The sequence below is a fragment of the Cavia porcellus genome, unplaced genomic scaffold (genome assembly GCF_034190915.1).
Source record: "Cavia porcellus strain 051 isolate PalLab524CR breed Dunkin Hartley unplaced genomic scaffold, mCavPor4.1 scaffold_1, whole genome shotgun sequence".
Taxonomy (NCBI): Eukaryota; Metazoa; Chordata; class Mammalia; order Rodentia; family Caviidae; genus Cavia; species Cavia porcellus.
In genome coordinates, this window is record NW_026947484.1 from 110701006 (window position 1) to 110724159 (window position 23154).

At 40.3% G+C, this 23154-nt stretch overlaps 2 protein-coding genes and 1 long non-coding RNA gene across 8 annotated transcripts in view; 2 read left to right on the forward strand and 1 right to left on the reverse strand.

Annotated features, from left to right (window-relative positions):
• Positions 1–23154, reverse strand: part of LOC106025557 (uncharacterized) — a 60592-nt gene that overhangs the window by 8598 nt on the left and 28840 nt on the right. The gene's annotated exons all lie outside the window — the stretch shown is intronic.
• On the forward strand, positions 412–3460 carry Lelp1 (late cornified envelope like proline rich 1). The gene is made up of 2 exons (XM_063253752.1): positions 412–559; positions 2680–3460. Exon 2 carries the CDS (start codon positions 2700–2702, stop codon positions 3036–3038), a length of 339 nt encoding a protein of 112 aa, XP_063109822.1. The 5' UTR covers positions 412–559; positions 2680–2699; the 3' UTR covers positions 3039–3460.
• On the forward strand, positions 13082–14848 carry Prr9 (proline rich 9). Its single transcript, XM_013143105.3, has 2 exons — positions 13082–13185; positions 13746–14848. The coding sequence occupies exon 2, from the start codon at positions 13766–13768 to the stop codon at positions 14096–14098; it is 333 nt and encodes a 110-aa protein (XP_012998559.1). The 5' UTR covers positions 13082–13185; positions 13746–13765; the 3' UTR covers positions 14099–14848.

A 23154-nucleotide genomic window follows, 5' to 3' on the forward strand; every position in this document is an offset into this window, starting at 1 on the left:
GGTATGGTAAAAGGAAGGTTTTGCTACAAAAATAGGAAGAAAGGGAGAGTCTGACTGGCTATGATCCAGAGGAGCTCTCCAGAAGGGTGAAGGTGCAATTTCACAGGAGTTAAAACTGTGAGTCTGTGGACACAAACCACTGGTAAGGAACAAGCCAGCTTCTGCTCTCTGAGCAACAGTGAACCTCAGACATTTTTTATTCTGTGGCTTTATCCTAGGGTAGGATAAAAAGTGTCTGGGGCACAAGGTATCCTCACTATGGCCTGATCTTGCCAGCGTTGATTCTGAGAGACTCTGAAAGGGCTGAGAAAACAAAGGACTGATTTATTATGTCTCTATTCTTATATTCAAGGAGCTGAGTTGAGCTGGGAGCCTTGGAGTCACCTAACAATCACTGCTGGTGATGCCATGATGATGTCACAGATGGGCATGTCCCTGCTCCACTCTTGGTGTCCTCAGAACTGGATTGAGGAACTAGAGGGAAAATCCACCTTCCCCAGCACAGCTGTACTATCGATCCCACTCTATTACTTGTCAGGTTAACTACCAGCACAAAGGGGTGAGTTGCATCTGGACAACTAGAAATGCTGCTCTTTTACTTTTCCTGCCCTGGGAGTGACATACAGCATCTCAAGCACTAAGCAGGGATGAGAAGATTGTATTTGGTCAAAGTTTCCTGTCTTTTTTAGTGAGCAAGAATTTGTGTGCATCTCACTCTATCAAATAGACACAGCAATTTTAGAGTTAGATTTAATAATCTGCATTCCTAGAGAACTATGCTGATTTTAAAATTAAATTAGGTAAAAATTTTATTTTTATATTGTGAAGAGAAATCAGAAGTATGCCAGTTAGATCCACTAGTAATGTCAGACTGAAAAGTTCTTTCCATATTCCGAAGTTAAACTGATCAGAAAGGAAAACCTAGCCCAAAGCAAAACTCAAAGAAAAAGAATTCCTTCTGAAAATCATATTCTACGGTTCTAACATGCATATTTTTGATAAGTTAGAATTTCACAGTTTGTGAAAATATTCCTTATTTTTTCTTAACTCTAATTGCTTGGCAGAATCTGGAGGCAATGGAAGGGAAAGTTTAGAATGATCCATGGATAGCAGGGATTAGTTACTATTTTAGCCTCCATCCTTAACAAAAGAAAGAGACTTTTAAGGTTTTTGAAAGCCACAGGGTACAAAGTGTCTAGGGCTCTAAAGTCCACTCATGCACCATCCATTTATCTAGAAATATAAGTAGCCTTATAGAAATTAAAACTTTTTTTAACTGTACTTTGGATGCCTTTAGCATCCTTCATCCTAGCATTACTTCATCCTTGAAGTAATGGTTTTAATTAATTACACAAAATACATAGGAAATATCAGCTATATTTTCCCAATTTTTTATTACTACATGTTTACAGTACATGCATTTGACAATCATCTTGGGGAGTAGGTACATGTATGTAACAGTTTGTTTCTTTTTAAATCTCTTTCCCTTTTCTTTTCCCTTTCCCCTTCCTTCTGTAACTCCTCTTTCCTCATGTTCATGGCATATAATCTTTAAATACAATGAGGTTATCAGGCTGTTGTACATGTATTATCTGTGTGTCTGGAGTGATTTTTACCTTTTTCATTTCTAATTGCATTGATGTGTGTTTTTTCTCTTTCTCTTGGTAAGTTTGGCTAAGTGCTTATCTATTTTATTTTTTCTTTCAAAGAACCAGCACTTGATTTGATTTTTTTGACTTGATTTTTTTGTACATTTTTATCTCTATTTCATATTTCTGCTTTTATCTTTATAATATCCCTCTTTAATTTTGATTTGGTTCTGGATTGTTGTTGTTTCTCAAGTATCTTGAAATTCCTCAAAAGATTATTTACTTAAACTCACTTGCTTTCCTAATATGAAGGTTAACAGTGATGAATTTTCCTCTTAGAACTGCTTTGATAGCACCTAGAGATTTCAGTGAGTTGTATGTGCAGTCATTGTCAATAACTTTCAGAAATTTTTAAATTTCATCTTTGATTTCTTGTCACCCACTGGATACTTAGGAGAGTGTTCTTAATTTTCCAGGAGCTTCTACATTTTCTGCAATTACTTCTGTCATTGATTTCTATTTTCATTGATTAGTATTCTGATAATATGCATGAGGTAATTTCAATTCTTTTATACTTACTTAAATAGGTTTTGTGGACTGGTATATGATTCATTTTGGAAAAAGTATACTCTGTTGTAGAGGGGAGGAATACTCTATAGACATCTATTCAGTCCACATGTTCTCAACTATATTAAAATGGTTCTTACAATTGATGGAGGGGAGGAATATCCCAGGGCCCTAGGTTAAGAACTGTCACTAGAACCCAAAGAATGAAAACAAGAAAGAGACAAGCAACCAGAAAAAGGGCAGAGAGATCAAGACATGCTGCCACAAATACACAACAAGAATGAGGACAGCTCTTCAATAAGAAGGTCTACAGCCTGGCCAGGGATTGAGTTCAGTGGCTCAAGCACTTGTCTGATAAGCAGAAGGTTGTGAGTTCAATCCCTGGTACCTAACATAAAAAAAAATAAAATGAATTCCAGAGCCTGAACACATGGGGTCACTTCTCAAGAAGAATAGGGAGGATGATTGAGAAAGCCAAAGGAATTCTTTTCTGCTTACCATCTGTCTTGTATTTCTTTGCAAGGCCTGCGTAATCCAGAAACGATGTCAACTGATGATAAGAGTAAGCCTACAGACCCCAAGAATGAGCCCAAGTACTGTGACCCCAGGTGTGAACAAAAGTGTGAGTCCAAATGCCAGCCCAGCTGTTTAAAGAAGCTACTGCAACGCTGCTCAGAAAAGTGCCCAAAGCAGAAGTGTCCTCCACCACCAAAGTGCCCACCATGTCCCCCGCCGTGCCCCTCGCCATGTCCCCCACCATGTCCACCATGCCCCCCACCATGTCCACCATGTCCCCCACCATGCATCCATCAGTGCCCTCACAGGCCTTGCTCCAAGCCCTGTCCACCTAAGTGTACCCCTGCCTGCCTACCTCCAGAGTGAGGCACCATGGCTGCCACAACCCAACTACCACCACCATGTACAACACCTGGGTTGGAACTAAAGCCATGACCTGACAAGTAAAGGTGATATCCTGCTGTGCATTACTTCCTTCTGTCTTGGTGGTTTTGCTTTCTTTTGTTGTTATTTTACAGCATGAAAGCATCAAGAACCAAGTCATAAGGAGTGAGGTCAGAGCTGCAGACCTCCACTATCAAAGACCTTCAAGTCCTGGCTACCCTCTGTCCTTGTCTACAACTTAAGAGGGACCTGCCTCTCCTAAAGGATATACTGCATGAACCCAGGCCCCTGGTAGAGCAGAGATCGATAAAGCAGCTGGTGAAATGCAGGAACCCCAGGAAGTGAGATGTAGACAGCCTGAGGGAAAAAGAGTGGGACATTGGCAAAAGGCCCAGGAAGGCTCAAGCAAAGAAGATCTACCCACTTTGCTGTTAGCCCTATTTCATAATGCCTCAGAGGCCTCTAAGTATCTACCAGGTGAGTTTAATCCCTAGCTTTGTTCCCTAGCAACTTTGTGACCTTATTTATGCAAGTTGCTTAACTTTTCTGTGCCTTAGTTTCCTTCTTTCTGCCAAAGTTACAGCACTATTCTGAGACTCAGAAATCAGTAAATGCCTAGGGTCCAAGGTACTAGAAAATAGTGGGTGTTGGGTGAAGGGAGTAATCCTACACTTGCCATTGTCTAACACGCACACATCTGAACTTAATTGCTCTGCACTTCTCCTGCTGAGCAGGCTGGACAGGCTGTAACAAATCCCACTAGACTCAGCTACACATTCTTAAAAAAGAAAAGAAAATAGAAAAAATTGGGTCAGTCCCTTGGTTTTGATATTGTTTCAAAAAAAAAAAAAAAAACCTTAGATATAAGAAACCAGATCTGCATATAGGAGCATCCCAATTAGGAATAAACAGAGAAGACATTCCCAGCTGACATGTTAGTAGAGGTCATTTGCAAAGAGCTGCAGTCCATGTCTGACTGGCTTAATTCACAAAAGGGAATTTAGTGGCTTATGTTGCTGAGGGTATGAAAGTGAAACACAGAAGAGAAAACTGCAGCAGCAATGAAGCACTTCAGAGGCTGAGGGCACAGACAGGCGCTCAACATGTTAGTCTCACTCGGCCGTCTCACATATATCCCATCCTCTCCTAACGTCCCTACTATGCACAAACTGGGTATGAAGGTACTCGGGTTGTTTCCAGAAAAGGACAGTGGTGGCCTGGAAGGTCATGTGTCCACCCCTTTGGGCAAACAGATGAGCACAAATGAGCAATGGACTATTACAGTCCGCAGGATTTAAATGAAAATAGGTTTAGCATTCTCTACAGTCAGAATAAGAGGTTGTAAAAAAGGTCAATCTGGGATAGTTCTCCAAATCATGGTACATCATCTTCCCGAGTCTAGAGAATGGTTTAAGCAGGAAACCCTGTGGCAAGCAGAGTCCAAACTATGCCAAATAAAAGATTCCAGGGACTCCTTTCTGACCCAGACCATGTTATCAGCTAGTTACAGATGTAGATCTTTAGAACACAGAGCAACACAATGACTTTAGCATTCCACCTCATTTTTCAAATGTGAAAATTAGTGGTTACGTCTCTTATATGAAGATGTCTTGAAATCTCAGGGTCTCCAGGCAAGAATGAGAGACTGAATTGCCTGCCAGAGGCCAAGAACCACTAGAATCTCATGTTAGAGCTGTGGTGGACTGCAGATGACAAGAAGAAAACCTTCCTACCTCACAGAGGATCAGAAAGAAGAAAAATGCTGAAGGTGTAGGTTATCATAGAGCAGATGCTTGACATGCACAAACCCTTGGGTTAGACCCAGCACAGGGAATAAAAAAATAAAATAAATAAAGGAGGGAAAGAAAGGAAGGGGTAGAAAATAATGTGACATCCCTATTGCTCTGTTAAATTACCACTTTCAAATAATAAGTCCCAGAACTCCAGGGTAAAAAATTATGGCACTGTTAAGTGGACTAAATATCTTCCTACATAGCTTTTTAGGAAATAATTTGGCCAACATAAGAATGTATATCAAAGGCATAATGATTCAATATTTTGACTCAATGGATTTACTTTATAGAATTTAAGCAAAGAAAAATAATTGCAAACTGAGAAGAAAAATAATTACAAAATGGTAGGAAATGCTATATAAATAAATGTGATCATAGTATAACTTTAAAAATTCAAATATCTAACAATGCTTGATTAAATGAACATAGGCCTATTAGTCCATGCAACATTACACAACTCATATAAAATGTACTAAAGAGGGGGTAAGGATGTGGCTCAGTGATGGAGTACTTGCCCTGTATGCAGCAGATTCTGGGTTCAATCTCCAGCAAAGAAAAATGTGTAAGGGCTCATTTGAGTGTGTGGCACAAAACAATTATCTGTAACCAAAAGCTTCAATGAATAGCTAATAGAAATTTGTGGATATTCTATTTTACCATAATGGGATGATTGATAACTAGTATTTTTTCCACTGGTTTCATTAATATGCTTTTATTCATTTTGTAACAGAAAAATAAATAATGTGAAATAATTATGAACACTTCTTGGACCTCACCAAAGTTTCTGGGAGACTCTGGAAGAACATCTCAGGGGATATGACTCATGTAAAAGGCACTCCACCTGGGAGCATCCTCATGTAGGACCAAAGACTAAGGTCCCCAGGTAGCTCTGTGACAGCTGGGACTGGGACTGTGTCCCTGAGAACTCACCACAGATTAGGAGGAGGCCACTCTGAGAACATGAACGCATCCACTACCAATTTAGTTATCATTTCTCTGATTAGATGAAACCAAAGATAGACATCGCTTAATAGCTGCTTTTCCAGCAAAGAGCTTGATCAAAGGGAGTTCTGGGGAAGATAGCTAGAATGTGATGAGAGTGACTCTCTCCACAGAAGGCTATAATTACTTCCAGTCCCAGGGTAGTCACCAGAGCTGGGCCCCAAAGGGTCGAGGATGAATAAATAAGGAACATTCAAAGTGTGACATCACTAGACTGTACAGCACAGACCTGATGATTCACAGATTAAGGAGAAGAGGAAGACAATCCCTCTTATTTCAAGGCTAAACAGTTTTGGGGGTCCACTAACAGAGTCACAAAGGGAGACCCTCACCACCGATTCCCTTGTAATGTCCTTTCTCAAAAATTTAGCAGCGGCCAAGGATACAGCAGGCATAAGCGCCTGCCTGGCAAGTGCAAGGTCCTATGTTCAATTCCCAGTACCTAAATAAATAAACAAAAACCTGGTAGACTATAGTTAGACTTGAGAAGTCTCTATGTCACCCCCAAAACCTAGGAGATTGGAGTCAGTTGGCTGTGAGCACACTCAGTGCTCTGAGTGGACTGAGCACAGAAAGTCTTAATTTAATTCTGGATGGGATCTTAGAGGTGTCTGCCACTTCCACATAGGATTGGCAACCAGGGAAGCAGCAAGGTCTAACTGGTTACTAGAACAGGCCTGTTTTTCCTATCCTGCTTCCACATGCCCAAAGATTCTAGCCCATGGAAATGAACAGAGGCACATTCTAGAGGACTTTATTGATGCCAAGTCCTAACTGCTACCATGCCACACATGCTCCGCAAATACGCAGATAATTCAGTAAGTCATTTGCAAAATAAAGATTCTAAGACACCAACTTAAGATAAAATACATACTTGGGTATTTTCAGCTGCACTTTTCTCCCAGGAACATAAAAAAAAAAAAGTTTCACTCACTTTGGAGCTGTCCCTGCTCCACTGCTTTGTCTATGAAAGGAAATCCTCCTAAGACTGAGGATTCATGTCTTTTTTCCACCAAAAATCCCCTCATCTCTCATACCACTCAAAATTCTTAACTGGTTGTCAAAGGGTTATTGATAAAACTCAAATGTATCTCTCTTTCTTAATCACTTGAGGCTTCCCTTTGCCTCGACCCAGCTTAAATGACTTAATCTGTAGTGCAAAAATTTTCAAGATCTACCACTTGCCTAATTATATAGCCACTTTACCATCTCAAAAACTTCTTAGCAGACAATAGTTGCATTTCCTGTCACAGAACAGTGTTTTGGCTTTGAAACTTAACACTTGCTTTTCTTCTATGTTCTTCTTCCACTGAGTTACCTCTAAATGATCACCTGCACAAATCTTCATCTTTTAACCCAACTCAGGGGTCACCTCTTCTAAGAAGTTTCTTAGTTCCCCATCTTCTGGTCATCCACTACACATTTTGGTCAATTATAACTTGTCACTAGACTGTAAGCATACAGAGAAGATATATATCACAAGCATTCAATAATAAGTTAGTGGGTGCTAGGGGAGTTAGGGGCACATTTCCAAAGATGAAAATTTGCTTTGGACTGACACTAATCCATTGTGTTTCTTAACACCACTGCAGAGAAAGAAATGCAGCAGTGGGAAAAGGGGAGAAGGCACTGAACATGAGGGGCCTGGGATTGAGAGAGGCAGCCCTGGCCTTGGTCACAGTCTTGGCCTTAGTCACTTATTTGGGGACATAAAATGCTGATCCTTCCAGCTTTGTCCAGGCAGCACTCATGCAGTCTCTCTTCTTGGGAGACTTGGGAGTGGTGGTTTGACATTATACAGATGTGGATTCTAAACTAGTTCTATACCATCCAGCTGAGAAGTACAAACAAATTTTTGCTTCAGGGCAAGATGGGGTTTCAGTGTGTTTGTTAAAGAGTGAGAAAATTTCACGAAGAGCGAAGAGTGGAGTGATGATGTGAGTCAACTGATGCCAAACCCCTGGCATGAAAAACCAAACTTAGTAATCCAGGATACCAGTAATGCTTGATACCTAGATGAGCACTTGGAATCCTGTGCTGCCATCCAATGCAGAAGATACTTCTTATCATCTGCTGTGTGCAGCAGGGGGTTAAAAAAAGAAACAGGCAGCACAAGCACATGCTTGTCAAGTGCAAGGTCCTGAGTTCAATCTGGTACCAAAAGAAACAGAGAGAGAGGGAGGGGAGAGGAGAGGAGAGACGGCAAGTTCTTAAACAGAATGAGTTCGAAGGGAGCTCCCCTTCTATCCACTCCCAAGAGATCTGCAGGATGGGCTGGGAGACTTCTGCATCACTGAACATCACTGGATGTGCACTCAGGGCCCTCGATGTTTTTTGTTTTTTTTTTTTTTTTTTTTGTCTTTTTCATTAGTACCAGGGATCGAACTCATGACTACCTGGTTGCAGGGCAGGCGCTTATGCCGCTGAGCTAAATCCCCAGCCCCAGCCCTCGAGATGTTTAATAAGTAATTGAATTGTTTCTCCCAAAAAGGGAAACAACCAAAGTCACCGTGAGTTGCTTATGAGAAGATTCGAGGCTTTCCAACCCCAGTTTAGGCCAGGAAGAGCAAGACTCCACATTCAAAAGAGGGTAGTTGGAAAACCACCAGCAAACTTCAACAATTCAGGAACAGCTTTTTTCCTGTCTGTGTATGTGGTCTATAACATGGGTTCCCCAACCCCTGAACATGAAGGCGTATGTATATGTAAATATTCTCACGTCTCCAAAACTGTTTAGAACCACCGACTGGCCTGGTATCCTATCTTCCTGAAACTTATAAAGAATCTCTAATATAGTAGCTTTCTAAATGTTTCTTTAAATGTTTTATAGCTCATATAGACACAAGCTCACTTGTATAAGCTGACCTTGAACAATGACCTAACACTTGTCTCTCCTTTCTTTGTTCCAAAAATGTAGTCAATAAGTACTTGTGTGCCTCCTGTTTAAAACATATCGCTGGGGCTAAAGGGAGGAAGTGGAATTAGGTGTCCTCTCATGTCCCTTGTACCCCAAGGGCCATTCCCAAGTCTTTGATTCAGACTCCTTTGTCACTGAGAAAGGAAGGGAAAGGAATGATGGACTCTCCCTCAGGAATTTACAAGCTTAATAAACTCCAGAGACAGGTACTCCACAGGAAAAGGGATGAGCCACAAGCTGTACTTTTCAGCTTTATCGGGATCCACTGCCCTGTAATATGCAGATGAATGAATCAGAGGACTCTGAAAAATATTATTATCTGAACGCAGGAGATAGTTATTTGATGGGAATGAGGGCAACTGGAATGTCCAGCACACACCTCTGTCTCTTCTGCTGACCCTCATTATGCTCTGGTTCTCAATAATAATAGCTTCAGTAGTTCAAAATCTGAAATGTCAGATGACATGGAATCAGATTAGCCCCAATCTTGCTGGAGGGTTGGTGACAGTTACCAAACCTATTAATCTTGTCATCTGTAGTCTCAATGTGGAGTAGCACTATCTCCCTAAAACTATGCAACTATAAGTCCCAGTGACTAGTCCAATGAAGATGATTCATGAGGAGCTCAAACCCCAAATACTCTCACCCTGTACATGTAAGTAAAGACCTAAATTCACTCAGCTGCCCAAATGGGTCAATGCCAATTGAGGAGGACAGGAGATTGGGTCTTTCTATGGGCCTATTACAAACTAATCAAAGAGGCAGCACCTCCACACACAGATAGCCACACTTACAAGGTTGCATAGATACCTAGGGAAATCATACTTATGATCGCATTTATAATGCAACAGGATTTGAGAGCCCAACAGACCCTACTGAAGGCCTAATTCTCCTGTTTTAATGATGATGAAAATGTGGCTAGAGAAGATCTGGGAATAGTATGAAGTCATACACTTTGTTAGGGCCTGAGCCACGTACCCTGGCCTCTGAGGAGTACATTGTCTATTGATCACAGTGAACAGAAAAATAAAGTCAAAAAACAAATGGTACAGTAGAGGACTCTGCCATAGGGAGAAAAAAAATCACAGAAAGCTTTGTGATGAAATGAGTCCCAAACTGATTCAGATTGCACCAAACTTCTGTAAGTAGCTCAGTTGCCCTAAGTGTTAGTGTTTAGATTCCCTACATTAATTAATCCTCATAAATTTTTGAAACTGTATTCAACTTTCTCAAAAAAGAAAAAAACCGAGATTGTGAGAGGCTGCCACTTATCTAATATTGCACATGGTCCACATAATAGACTCAGTGCTGAAGCCTGAATTCAGTTCTTTTTCCACGCATCGCTGTGTCTCCTTTACTCAGTGTTTAAGGGTCCTGACATGGACAAGTAGGAATCTACTTAAATGCAGGAACCCTAAGAGGAGAGTTTACTGCTTCATTTGAGATTTCCCTCCTCCAGATTTCCCAAGAGTCCCAGATACTGTGGAGGTGTATCAGCTTACTGCTATTGTAACCACAAATTTTGTGGCTTAAAGTAACAAAAAAGTGTGTTATAGTTCTCGAGGCCAGAAGTCTACGACAAGTCTTACAGGACTAAAGTCACAGTGCCAATAAGGCTGCATAAGACCGTCTTTCTGGATGCTCCATAAGACCGTCTCCTTACTTTTCCCAGCTACTAGACCACCCTCAGTTTGGGCTCCTGGGATCCTTCTGTCTCTAAAGCCACAAACAGGCAGTCAAGTCTTCCATTCAAGACAAAAATTCTTCTGCCTTTTTTTCCACTTTTAAAGATCCTTGTGGTTGTATGGGCACCAACTGGATAATCCAGTATAATCTCTCTATTTGAAAGTCATCTGATTAGCAATTTAGATCCATAAACTACCTTTCATGCTACCTTAATTCTCATTTGCCAAGTAACCAAACACTTTTAACAATTCTAGAGATTAAACTATGGATATCTTTGGGAGGTCATTATACTGTCTTGCACAAAAGAATTTTTGTGTCAGTTTCAAGAATATTTCACTGTCATGAATCAATTCAATGACAGATAAGGAGGTTTTTTAAAGAACACCTTGTGGTGTTCGTGCATTCGATACCTACCATGAGAAGAAAACCTCTATTGTTCTGAGCATTGCCATTTAGTCACTCTACCCTTGGGCTCAACCAAAACCACAGAAAGGTATGTGAGAGTAGAGTCACTTCATGCACCCTGTTTCAAAGAAACTTTTGGAAATCTCAGTCAAGCTGTTCTCCCTAATTACTCATTCATTCCTTTTCTAAATTGGCTTCGTATTTTCTTTTCATTTTACCTGCTTAACAAGGATTCATTTTTCAAGGATGTCTGAAAAGCCATTTTCCACTCTCATTGCTGAAGCAATTCTTATCATCAGGCAAGGCATAACACACATCTTCTTCCCAGCAGCTTTCTACGATCTTCTTCCCAAGATCAATAAGAGGAGTTTTTTTCTGGAGTATGTTTGAGATCTGACTTCTGCCTATCTTCTCTATAAGCTATCAGTCCTTTATAAGATAGGCTTAAAATGACTAAAGGAATAAATTCAGAAATTCACTGGTAATTTCTTGCCTCTGAGGACACAGGAGAGCGTGTGTCTTAAACATAATTTTACAGAAAAGACAAAAGTTACAAAGGGGAGAGAAGAAATAGAAGAGGAGATACACAAGAAAAGAAAGAGAAGGAAAAAGAAGATAGGGGTCTACCAATCATAATTACTCAGTTCCAAGATTCCCCCAATGACCTTAACTATTCAGATACATCTTCCAAGTCCCTCCCACCTCAGCATCTTCCTATTAGGAAACCTAGGGCCGATGCTGGAGTCATACAAGTCCTATTTGCACCCATATTAAAAATCAAAGTAACTACCTGCTCCCAGCCCAGCTTACCTTTTAAAAACTTTCCAGCTATCCAGTGTCTAAAACCTATAGAAACATTCAAAGGCATCCCTTATTTTAACCAATACTTCTCTTAAGAAATGACCTAAGCCTATCTCTTCAAGTTAAGGGTTTAAATTAACTTCAAGTTCAGGACAGAAAGCACATCATCATCTTAAAAGCATCTGGGAATTGATCAACATTAGAATCACTTTATGAACTAGAGGATTCTTTCATAACTAATCCATTCCTACTGGCAAAGGATATCTTCCTCTACTCCTAGATATCTCTCATATTCACCACTTAATTCTTGCATTAATCCATTTATCCTATCAATAATAATTTATCTCACATCATCTTCCACTTACTGTACGCATGGCACAGTACAGCCTCTACCCTTTCTGAGCTCAAAACCCAAGATAATAATATAATCTTCCACATAAATAACTGGCATTCATGATAGTAATAATGAATGTCAAATAAATAGCACCAACAATAGAGAATATAGGAGTTTGTAAAGAGGTGAATTCTTTTCTGGTTCATGGTAACCAGAAAGGCTTTTAGAAGGTAGCACTTGAATGGATCTTGAGGAATACTCAGAATTTCAACAGCAAAGAACCTCAGGTTAAAGGTGACAGTGTAAACCAAGACTTAGAGGTGTAAAGGAAACAGGGTGTGTTCCCTTTGAAACTTTTCCTCTCATCCTCTGGCTTTTATTGGCCTGAGTTCTAAGAAAAGGCTTTTAGAAGGCAAAGAGACAAGCTAAACTTGCTGTGACCTGTCCTCTTGGTCAGCATGAAAACTCTGTGACTACATTTTCAGAAGATGTCATAAATAGTGGTTGAGAAGATGAAGACTGCATGTCCTTTCCCTCCACCCCACTTTCTAACACGAAGAGGACAAATGACCCCAATTTCCCTCAGGACCTACATGCAGGAAAAATCATTGTCCAGAGAGCTATATCCCTTTTATTTGCTTGGAACCACAAGTCAAGCTGTCTTCCTTGGGTCTGGAAAAGTGACTTTCCAGGCTCCTCAAAGAAGCATCCAATGGAAATGTCAGAATCTTGCTATATGAACCGTTGGCCCAGACAGACCCCAAGGTTTAGACAAAAAGTTTTCCCACTCATGAAGATGAGATGAGCAAGATGGATCTTATCTCTCATCCCATTCTGAACCAGCTTGGTCAGACAAGATGCCTTAACTCATAGTTTAACAGACTGAGATAACATTTTATGAACATACTTTTTCTGCTGCCTCTAATGAAACAGATCTGACAGGACCTCCTCCCTGCTGAGGTCTGGTGAAGGCCAGAGGCCAAAACTCAGGCTGATTAACAGGCATCCCAAGCAGTGACTCAAATCATCTGTTATTTCAGAGGAAGCACATTGTGGTGATGCCACGACGAGAATTTCAGCCCCACGTGGCCCACTGGTCCTGTGGGAGGACACACCAAGCACTATATAAAAGTCCTTCATCTTGCTATGCTCCACAATCCACGTTCTTGGTTGAATCTTGTTGAACATCAGGTAAGTGGAGACATCTGTGCCCTCTTTCTCCTGCTGCTTAATCTATGTGAGACCAAAGTTCTGTTCTTCCTTGGAGTGTATTTTCTACCAATTTTTAAAAGTGATTTATCATTTCTTGGGCACTGAAAACTACCTTCTGTATTCTATCTAGTTTCTTGCTTCTGATTTTCAAAAGTATTAGTAAAAGAAAAAGAAGAGTGGACCTAGGATTTGGGATTATAGCTGTCCAGAGAAAAGCTAAGAAAATACTTTCACTTTGTAGGTGAGTGTCAGAAAGGAATGGAGCAGGGATGGAAAGAGAAATGGATAAAGAGTAAAGGAAAACATGAATTCTTAAGGTTAAAACCCCCTTTCCTTCTCTCAACCCTTCATTCCCCATTTCCCAGTCTACTATTTTTTTTTTTTTTTTTTTGTCTTTTTCGTTTTTATCGGTACCGGGGATCGAACTCACAACTGCCTGCTTGCAAGGCAGGTGCTTATGCCGCTGAGCTAAATCCCCAGCCCCTCCAGTCTACTATTTTTAATGCAGATGATTTTTTAAAATTTTGTGTTTGTTTCAGGTTCTACGAATCACCTTAGTATGTCCAGTGATCAGCAGTACAAGCAGCCATGTGCACCCCCACCAAATCTTCAAAAGACCCAACAGCAGTGTCAGGCACAGGCTGAAGTAGTGTGCATCCCCCAAGACCAGGGCTGTTGCCAAAAGAACCTGGGACAAGATCAAGAAGTATGTGTCTCTCAGTGCCCAGAGTTAACCCAAGAAAACTGCCCACAGCAAGTCCAAGATCTGTGCCAAAACCAGTGTCAACCTCAGTGTATGGAGCCATGCCAGGAGCTAGCCCAGGAAAAATGTGTGGAGGTGAGCCCACAGAAAGTGCAGGAGAAGTGTTCACCCACTGACAAGGTGAACTAGCTGCTCATAAGCCATGTGGGATCAAGAAGACCAAAGGATGAAAACCCAATCCCAACCCCAACTCTGATAACCCTTTTCCTTTGTATACAGTGTACTTCTTGCCTCTTGGCTTCCTCAGTACTCCAGGACTTGGTCTCTGAAGACAGTTTTTGCTGTATTTTATTAACCTCTCTGAATAAGTATTGCTCTCAGCAGCCTGGTAGAAGATCTCAAATGTAGGACTGGTGTGGTTATCAAGGAGACCACCAAAGCCTAATACAGCTCTGTTGGGGCAAAATTGGATCAAGCCCTTGGTATGTAATGATGAAGGATGACTTTGCTCATCTTTTATAATATCAAAATCTTATTCAAACTTCACAACCATCTGACTGATAGACTTTGTGTTTATCATCACTGCTACAACTATGAATGTTAAGAGGTTGGATATGATGAGAAAACCAAAACTTGGGTACTTTTTTCTCTGCCCCTAACAGAGACAATGATTGGGCACTGCCATGTTTGTTACGCTTTTTTAAAATGAAACAAAATTATGTAAACGATTGAGTTTAAACAGCCAATAAGGAAAGGCAAGATGGAATCTTGCCTTTGTGCTTCCTAGCTAGTCTGCTTGAGGACCTTTGTTTTCATCATGTACACTCTGCAGAGATATGATTTGTGGCTCTGTGATACAAGCTGGTCTGTTTTCCAGCTTCCTCACCTTCTTCTCCCTGGTGAAGGTGAAATACATAATAAAGCTGTTCCTAAGGCTGATATCTGACTTGGTGTGTTCTCTGTCCTCTTCACCACCTAAACATTTTCTGTCCTTGTGGTTATTTTCTCCTTTTGGGAGGAAATCTTAAGTGGAAACAAAAACCAGATCTCACAAGTACATTGAGCCATCAATACCAAAAGAATTCTCCCTTGGGTCACCTGGACCACCTCACTCACAGGCTCTCCCAGGCTCATCCTAGCACACACTTTAAATATGAGAACATGCATGCAGCAGAAAGCTAGGACCTGCTCACATTCAAAATGACAGCTCTAGGTGTTTCCATTACAGCATCTTTCCTCTTTGAACCACGCTTTCCAGGAAAAAAAGACTGAAATGAGGAAGGGAGAAATTGTGTTAGAAATGTCCTAAATCAACTCATTTTACCTAAAAACATAATATCCATGTTGGAGAGAACTACTAAACATGCCTCTGAGATGAACACAGACAAGGATCAAACTTGTCAGCCCTGCTATCTGGCCATTTCAGGAAGCCAGACAACCTGGATAGCCTGGCCATACACTGGTGCTTTTCTACCTGTAAAGGAAATACAGACTATTTACTTAAATTTTTATGTGGAAGGGTCACAGAAGCACAGGACTAACAGGAAAAAATAAATAGCTATGTCAAAAGTCAACCTCCTACAGGAAAGAGGAACTTATCCATTCTCGGCACCCTCTTTACTCAGTCAATATGAGAAAAAGATCCCTCCTTGAAGGTTGTATGTGGTCCCTGTCTCACCTGTTGGCTGAAGTGAGGGCCTTGAGGCACTGGAATCACATAGATCATAGAGATATTCTAGGATAGGACAGAATTGTAGCATAAGTTTGGTAAGGCTTCAAGAGACAACATATATAGAACTATTACATATTCACTGAGTCTGCAGGTGTTGGGCCAGGCCATAAGCTCTACAGCTATTCTCTAAGGGAATCCTACCAACGGCTTCAGAGAGTTCAGTTGCCCTTGTCTGGTCATATAAAACCAATAAATGATGAATTCAGGATTCTAATTCAAGTCATTTCAACAACTGAACAGAACTCCCATTCATCTGACAGAAATGAACATGCCATGCAGAAAAAAATACTAGAAACCATCTCCTCATTGGTTCATTCCTCCACCTAACGAAGTGCCGCTTGATCACTTGCCAAATTTCAGGATTCATGCATGACAGGTTCTAGAGAGATGATGGTGAACCAGGTGGCTGGTGTCCCTGTGAAGAGCCAGGAGCTATCTTTTCTTCAGGCCATCTGTCATTCCAAAAGCATTCTGGACATCTCAAACCCCTGAACATCTCTAGATACAGGACTTTTAGTTCTCTTGCCTCTCACTTGTTAGAATAGGCTTTCTCATCCACACCCAACTTTGGAATAAGACAGCTGATCTCCAAGGCCCAGGTGCTCAGCATGGTTCCAACTGCTCCCTAGGATTGCATCCTGAAGAGGCTTCAGGGAATGTCTCTCTACATGTGAAGTTTCTGATAGGGCTGAGGGAAGCACACAGACACTTTTCTGACTTGGATCAAACCCAAGAACATTTTTGTTCTCTGCTCTTTAAGACAAGCACAGTTAAGAGTTCATGATCAGACATCCAGACATTAAGAAGCAGTTCAGGACTAATGAGCAGGGAAGGTCCAATATATCAAATAGAGAACAACCTGGTGATTACTGGGGAGGCCTCAACATATGCGAAGGTGATAAGCCTGCAAACTTCAGATATGTGAGCAACATCAAGCAGCCAGCAGACCTTCACCCAGCTGTCATGGGAACCAGCATATCTCCTCTGAGGTGCTGCTTCTGGAGCCTGGTCCCTAATGACACAAATGCAGGTCGCAACCACAAAGCCCTGAGACCAAGCCACAGCTATAACCATGCATATAGCCAGATTGCTCCAGCTGTTTGCATCTGGACTGAAGCCTTTTGGAAAGGGGAAGGAGCAGTGTAAGGAGAATCACAGATGTCATAGACTTTATTTGTCAGTTAACTCAAAGTGTGTGACAGGTGTAAGCCTACAGGCTCCACATACTATGAGGGAAGCTCAAAGGAGGGTAATATGGATTTTCCGATTCATTGATTATGTATCTTTAGAGAACCTCTGTGTAAAATGTGGGCCAGACTCTGGAGATTCATGATGGTTTAGGGGTGAGGGTTACACCAGTAAAGCAATTATCTAAAGAATTTTCTTATCAGAAACTTATATTTAATCTAGAGAATACCCTAGAAAGCAGGAAGATAGTCCTCAAATATATTATGTACTTTTATGAAGAATAAATGTGAACAACTAAAGCACAGAGAAAGACTTAAGGACAGAAGTTATAAATTTTGTCTTAGCTTAAGAACATTCTGAGATCTGTCTGATGGTAGCAAGAGTTGTCTAAACACTGTGCATCATAAAATGGAGGCATGCAAATGAGAGGGGGATAGACAGTTCTTCCAAAGCCCCTAACTCTAAGACTCATACAACTCTAACTCCTGATCAGAACTGGGATTTAGGGGAAGGGATCCTGCTAGGCAAGGGGGACTCAAAAGTTTTGACCCCAAGGTCAGGAGATAGAAAGTCCATTGGTCTCTAGAACACTTCTTAGAAAAGACAAATTGCTAGGGACTAGCAGATTATAAAATACAGATTGAAGTTTAAAAAAACAAAACAAAACAAAACAAGAACAGGTAAGTGATAGAAAATGGCTCCTCCCAATTCAGGATTTTCTTAGTATGTTTTAAGTGGCCACATATATTCCAGCCCTGAGTAGCACCTTACAGTAATTCCTCACTGCCTTGCAAACCCAGTCTTCTCCACTGAGTTTTTTCTCTGCCTCTTTCCCCTTTATTATGATTCCTTGGTCCCCTGGTTCTCTTTGAGCCTGTGGGAGACCTGTGCACATACTACAGACCCCAAGAATCCAGTTGAGGGCCTAACTCAAGGAGGTAGCTCAAGTGAGCTACCTGTTTTCCTACCTAACAACACATTGCAGCTTCCTTTATGCCTGTACCTTCCTCTCTCCATCCACCCTCTCTCCCTTCAAACAGTCACCTCTAGAAAGCCTTCCATGATGCTAAGTGCATGTGCTAAGTACACAGGTAGGCCCCTGCAGCCTGTCACTTGGGCTCCATGCACTCGGACTAGTCATGTGGTCCTATTACAGTTCCCTGTGTATGAAGATTTGTCTCCTGCCAACATCACAGCTCCAGATGGCAGTTCCTGGGCCATACCGAGTACTTTGCCTGACTTCACAGAGTAGACCACATGGAGATCCAGGATAGCCTCACAGTCACAGTCAGCCAACCACGACAGTCCTTGCAGCAGGGGAAAAGGAGAATTTGCATCGCAGAGATCAGTGAAAGAGGCCTCTTGTACTGTTAAATCAACCAGCTCATTTTGATTTGCCTGGAACTATTCCATTTTTCACACTGGAAGTCCCGTATTTTTGGAAACATACTCAGTTCTAGATAAACTGGGATGCCTGACTGTTATAATTATGTACCTATGTGTGTAACACATGGTGCCTGATATGGTGGAAACATGGAGGAAAACCAGACCAGGTTTTCTATTCTAGATGAATTTACAGCCCAAGAAGTCTCCTAGGAAAACTGACAATATAGAAAGGTTATTACCTGGTGCCTGTCCCATTGATATTTCCCCATTGGCAACTGTGTGTATGAATGTGTGCGCGTGTATGAGTACATATGTATTCGAGCGTGCATGCATACATGGGTGTGTGTGATCGGCACTAGATCAGCAGGCAGGTACAAGGATAGTCCTGTATAAAGATACACTATCAAGTCTTGACTCAGACAGTGCCTCCATCCCCACTGCCATCATTGGACCTACAGGCAGCAAGTTGGGCCTGCATCCCATAGTCACCTGCCTTGTGCTTGGAGTTAGCTGGAAGAAGAGACACACTTTGTGTATAGCAAGACCTTCTTATCTCAATCTCCACCATTTCCCCTTTCCCCAGCTAGTCTCACCCTCAAACTGCCTGCCTTCTTTTAGAAGTCACTTGCGACCACTTTCCCCTTCCCAGTAGCACCACCTAATGGCCACAGACACTCTCGGCCTTTTGCTGGTCAGAGACAGCTGCACATGCTGGGACTCATGCCAAAGCTAGGTGCCCAGAGGCAAGACTACAGAGATTTAGACTCTAATTCAGTAGGCAGAAAGACTACCTATTCAAAACAGAATTAAGTGCATTATACATTAAAACAACATACATAATGGCTCAGGTCACAGGCTCAGGCATCGGACTGCAGAATTCAAACTAACTCCACCACTAGTACTGTTCACTTAAAAGGGAAAAGGGATTCTAGGAGCCTCCTATTTGCCAAGTTGAGTTCTAAGCCCTGGATCCAGAGTCCCTGCTCCACCCCATTCACAAAGTACATAAAGGTAGAAACAGACAGGAAATAAATAAGCAGATGCATACATGAGAAAGTAAAGAAGATAAAACAAGGTTCTTACAGTCAGGGTTTACAAAGGAATGTATTTAATATAGGATGCATAATTTATAAGATTGTATAATATCCATCCAAAGATTCAAATACAAGAGTGTAGGAGCTCTGTTCACACACTAGAGACCCCAAGATTTCAGTGGAGGGCCTAGATGCCATGACAATGTCCTTCAGGAGTCCAGCTGAAGACCTAGAGCCTATAGCAAAGTCCTCCACAAGTCTAACTGGAGGCCTAGAATACAGATAATGTCTCATACAATTCTGCATCAAGGATCTGCACTAGAGGCAAGAACTGATGCTCAAAGCAAGGACCAGACGCCATCAAAAAGAACCACATCCATCCTCAACAATAGCGAGGACCCAAGCTCCTCTGATGATGAGAACAGTTGAGTTCATATCAGGAAAACCAGTGTGACAAGCTTCGCCAGGATATCAATAATACACCATTCTTCTCTCCAGTTTTCTTTTTATGTTGTTGGCAACAGTCCTCAGGTGGGCCTTCCATGCCCAGCACCATACTGATTCAGTTCATCTTGGTGTAACAAGCTGATCATTATAATCCATCACAAAAGTGGTGAGAGAGTGAGAGGGGAAGGAATGAGTGGAAATGTGATTAACAGCAAAGAGCCAGCCACATAGGCAGTGTCAGTGTCCACACAGAAAGAATAACAATTGCAAGAGTTCTTTAGGTCAGATGGCATCACAAGTCCATTCCAGATATTGCATTTGAAGGCAGATGCTAAGCTCTAGTCCATCTAAATGAATGTGAGCAGCAAGAATGAGTTGGGACTGTCCCTTTGGGCACCTTGTCAAATGAGCTGTGGCTGAGGATGGGATATTTATTCAGAGATAAGAAGACTTCAGAGATACAACAGCTATGTTCAGGCTGTCCAAATGTTAAGGAGAGAACCACTGGACTTACTCTTTGTGATGCAGAAGGAAGGCCATAAGCCAATGATTCAAAGCATAGGAAAACAGGATTTTGCTCATGTTAAAAATAAAATATAGCAAATAAAAAGGAATGTTTATGCCATAGTGAGCTTAGATCTTTGAACGTATGCAAGCAGAGACTACATGTCTAGCCAGAAAGTTATAGAAAATTCAGGGTAGATAATTAAACTTTTCATAAGTCTCATATAGAGTACTCTTGTGCTTGAATTGCTCACAGTTGTCACTAAACTTTATTTCACTCTGAATGCAATGAAAGTTTTTAGTGGCCCCTGTCACTGAAGCAACAGCATGTTTAGGGCAGAAGAGAACTAGTATTATATTGGCCACAGCACAAACTTTTCCTCAAGCTCAGAGCTGACTTCAGCAAAGGTTCAAGTGTCAGTCCTTGCCTGTTCTGTTTGCTCCCACTTTCTCACTCCTGTCGCAGCACCACAAACAGGAACTCCTGTTTCTTCCCTGAGACAGAACTGAGAAAAACGTGGTCTAGGGAATCACAGAAAATATCCTATGCTTTCAAAGTTTCAAGTTTTTATGTTGCACACCCTGGTAATAAAAATATTTAGCAGGATAAATGAACTTGTGAAGAAGATATTCAACTTCACTGTTCATAAAAGGATGTAAATTGAAATCTCAATGGAACAACGTTCTGGTTGGACTAAATAAAATTTAAAAAAGCAGAAAGAACAGTATCAGTGAGACTGTGGGAATTCAAACTCAAGCAGCTGTTTTGGAAAACTCCTTGGCAGTAATTACAGAAGCCAAATATAAGCATAACCAATGCCTGAGCCATTCCTCTCTGAGGCATAAGCCCTGTGCTTGTCAACAAAAACCATCTTACAATGTTCATTCAACTATTATTCATAATAGTCAAAAATCAGAAGTAACCCTAAAGGTCATCAATGAATAAAGGGACTATGGATATTCACACAATAGGATTCTGAAAAGCAATGCATATGAATACCTACATAAAATAATGTGGGTGAATCTCACACACAGATTAAGTAGGCAGAAAAAAAATGCTTTAAAAATCCTTAAGATGATGTAATAGTATAAACAAAAATTTTTATAGGCAAAGAGATAATATAGAAACCATTGTTCGTTTTCCGTTAGCTGGTTCTAAATACCCTGTAATACTTTCATCCTCTTGAATGGTTTCACACTGTCTTGATATGTTTAATCTATAATATATGAAGTTATATTCAAATATTTCAAGGAAAGAGACACTATGGCAACTACTATTAAGTCCGGTTATCTTGTGGTGAAGCACTAGGTTGCTGAAATTGTCATGCTTTGACCTGTATTGTTATGTTGTTATGTCCTCTTTTATCTCAAGCTCCCCCTTATTCATAAAAAAAATTATTATTTTTTTAATTAAGAGAAAAAAATCAAAAAAATTAGCAGGATATATTATATTGACTTTTTGACTTCCTATTAACTTCATTTGAAGCCCTGTATTACTCCCACTATCTTGTTTTGACTTATTTTACTCTGTTCCGCTGTGTTTGATAGTATCAAGTTTGAGGGTACAGGCAAATATTTCGAAGGCAATAAAATTCACTATGATGCCCATTCTGGTTTGACTATTATCTTCTTTTGAAGGCCTGTAATGTTTCCAATGTTTAGGTTTTATTGGTCTTGTTCTGTACTGTTTTGTTCAATTTTATTATACCTAACGATATAGGCAATTTTTTTTAAGGAAGCAAGAGGCATTATGGTAACCATTGTTGATAACCTTGTATTCTGTTTTTACATCATGTACTATGTCTATCCTTTGTTTTGACTGACAGCTTTGTTTTGTCATATTTAGTTTTATTCTCTTCCAAAAAAAAAGTAATAAGAACTATGAGAGTAATAAAACCCAAAATGTACAAATGTTGTTGTAAAAAAGACAGGAAAAGAAAAAGTGCTCTAAAGGATACAACTGCAAGTGTGTTTAGGTGTGTTAAAATAGATGATCATATTACTAAGTTTTTGCTGGATCAGTGAACACAACTGTTTGCAATCTCACTGTTTGAATGTCCACTTTGTATGCTTTAATCCTATAACTTGAACAACTATTTCTAAGACGACAATATGTAATCTATTAACTAGTGATTTCTTACCGTTTTTTTAAAATTCTGTATTACTTGTACCCTTATACTGTTTTGGTTTTTTTCCTTTAAATAAATAAAAAAAAATCCTTAAGACAACCATATATAAAATTGTCACTCATGAATCAGCTGTTTATGTTGTCCAGTATAAAATATAATGTATGGTTCTGTTTACATCATTTATTGAAAATACAAAAATTAGCAAAACAAATCTATGTTATGGAATCAAGCTAATGACCATGACAATAAATGGGAGGAAACACAAGGGAGTTGCCTGTGTCACTAGTACATTCATTTTCTCAATGTTGTGTCAATGTGTGAACATTGTTAAACTGTGTTTACTATTTATGTCCACTTTTCAAAATGTGTGCTTTAATAAGGATTTAAGTTTGGATAGTATTGCATACTGTTTAAAAATAATAGAAGAACATTATTATCCTAATACAAGTTAGAGGACAAACACAAAATACAGAGAATTTTAAAATATAACAAAAAATAAACACAGAAAAAAATTTTGGCCCCAGTAAAGAATGTTAGACATCCTCTGTGGACAAGAGTTCCTTCTGGAAATTTTTTATAATGAAAAGCCGAGTTACCTAATGGCTATACAACCATAGGCAAACCTCCAAGCCTCAGCTTCTGTACTTGTAAAATTCAACTGATAGCCATCCACTCATGTCTCTCCTGGTGGCTGTCTTCATGAGCATATATGATATTTATGAAACTATTTAGTAATAGAAAAATAATGAAATTATTACTACTCAAAGAGTTACTACTAACATAGAATATTGCATGTTATTAGGACTAATTCTACAAGAAAGAGCC